Below are 1,259 nucleotides of genomic sequence, written 5' to 3' on the forward strand. Positions count from 1 at the left end.
CAAGTTGAACTTCGAAGTTACGAACAACGAAGCTGAGTACGAAGCATGTATTGTGGGAATGGAAGCCGCATTGGAGATTGGTGTCGAGGTGCTAGAAGTCGTCGGAGATTCCAACCTGGTCGTATCGCAAGCAAACGGAGAATGGAAGGTTAGAGACGAGAAAATGAAGCCGTATCATCAGCAGCTCGATGAACTTCTCCCGAATTTTCAAAAAGTAACCTTCACGCATGTACCGAGGATGAAGAACCGCTTCATAGATGCCCTAGCCACTTTGGCATCCATGCTGGAACTTCCAATTGGGGTGAAGCTAAGGCCTGTCATGATTGAGCAGAGGGAAAAACATGTGTACGACTATGTCATGAGCATCGACGAACCGGACGATGGGCTCCCTTGGTTCTACGATATTCGAAATTTTGTCGAAAAGGGGGAGTTCCCTGTGGATTCAACTAGGAAAGATCGGATCGCACTGCAACGACTCGCATCTCAATACATCATCTGTGGAGGACAATTATACCGGCGATCTCCTTGTGGAGTTCACAAGCTGTGTGTTCACGGGGACGACATCAAAGCAGTAATGGAAGAAGTTCACGAAGGAGTTTGCGGACCTCATATGAATGGGATGATGCTGGCTAAGAAGGTGTTAAGGCTAGGCTACTATTGGTCTACCATGGAGACAGATTGCATCGAGTACATACGCCGGTGCCACAAGTGCCAGACTCATGCCAACCTTATCCATGTCCCGCCCTCGGAGTTACACTCGATGGCAACGCCATGGCCATTCTCCGCTTGGGGCATTGATGTCATTGGAAAAATCACGCCTGCAGCTTCTAACGGTCACAGGTTCATCTTGGTGGCAGTCGATTACTTCACTAAGTGGGTCGAAGCAGCTTCATACAAAACTTTGACGACGGTTCAAGTGGCTCACTTCATCAGGCAAAACATCGTTTATCGGTATGGGGTCCTTCAAGCATTCGTGTCGGATAACGGTGTTCATTTCAAGGGAAAAGTTCTGGAACTCTTTAAGGAATTCAAGATCCAAGTACATCATTCAACCACTTATCGGCCACAAACGAACGGGGCAGTCGAAGCAGCAAACAAGACTATTAAGACGATTCTGGAAAGGACTACTCAGCCAGCAAGAAATTGGCATGAACAGCTACCACTAGCTTTATGGGGATACCGGACGTCTATTCGTACACCGACAGGGGCAACACCATACTCTTTAGTGTACGGCATGGAAGCCGTTCTCCCTATCGAGC

The 1,259-nt window shown here is 48.1% G+C and overlaps 1 protein-coding gene across 1 annotated transcript; it reads left to right on the top strand.

Annotated features, from left to right (window-relative positions):
- Window positions 1-238: 238 nt before the first annotated feature.
- On the top strand, window positions 239-984 carry LOC131327180 (uncharacterized). The gene is made up of 2 exons (XM_058360219.1): window positions 239-571; window positions 934-984. Exons 1-2 carry the CDS (start codon window positions 239-241, stop codon window positions 982-984), a joined length of 384 nt encoding a protein of 127 aa, XP_058216202.1.
- The last annotated feature ends 275 nt before the right edge of the window (window positions 985-1,259 follow it).

The sequence above is a fragment of the Rhododendron vialii genome, chromosome 1a (genome assembly GCF_030253575.1).
Source record: "Rhododendron vialii isolate Sample 1 chromosome 1a, ASM3025357v1".
Taxonomy (NCBI): Eukaryota; Viridiplantae; Streptophyta; class Magnoliopsida; order Ericales; family Ericaceae; genus Rhododendron; species Rhododendron vialii.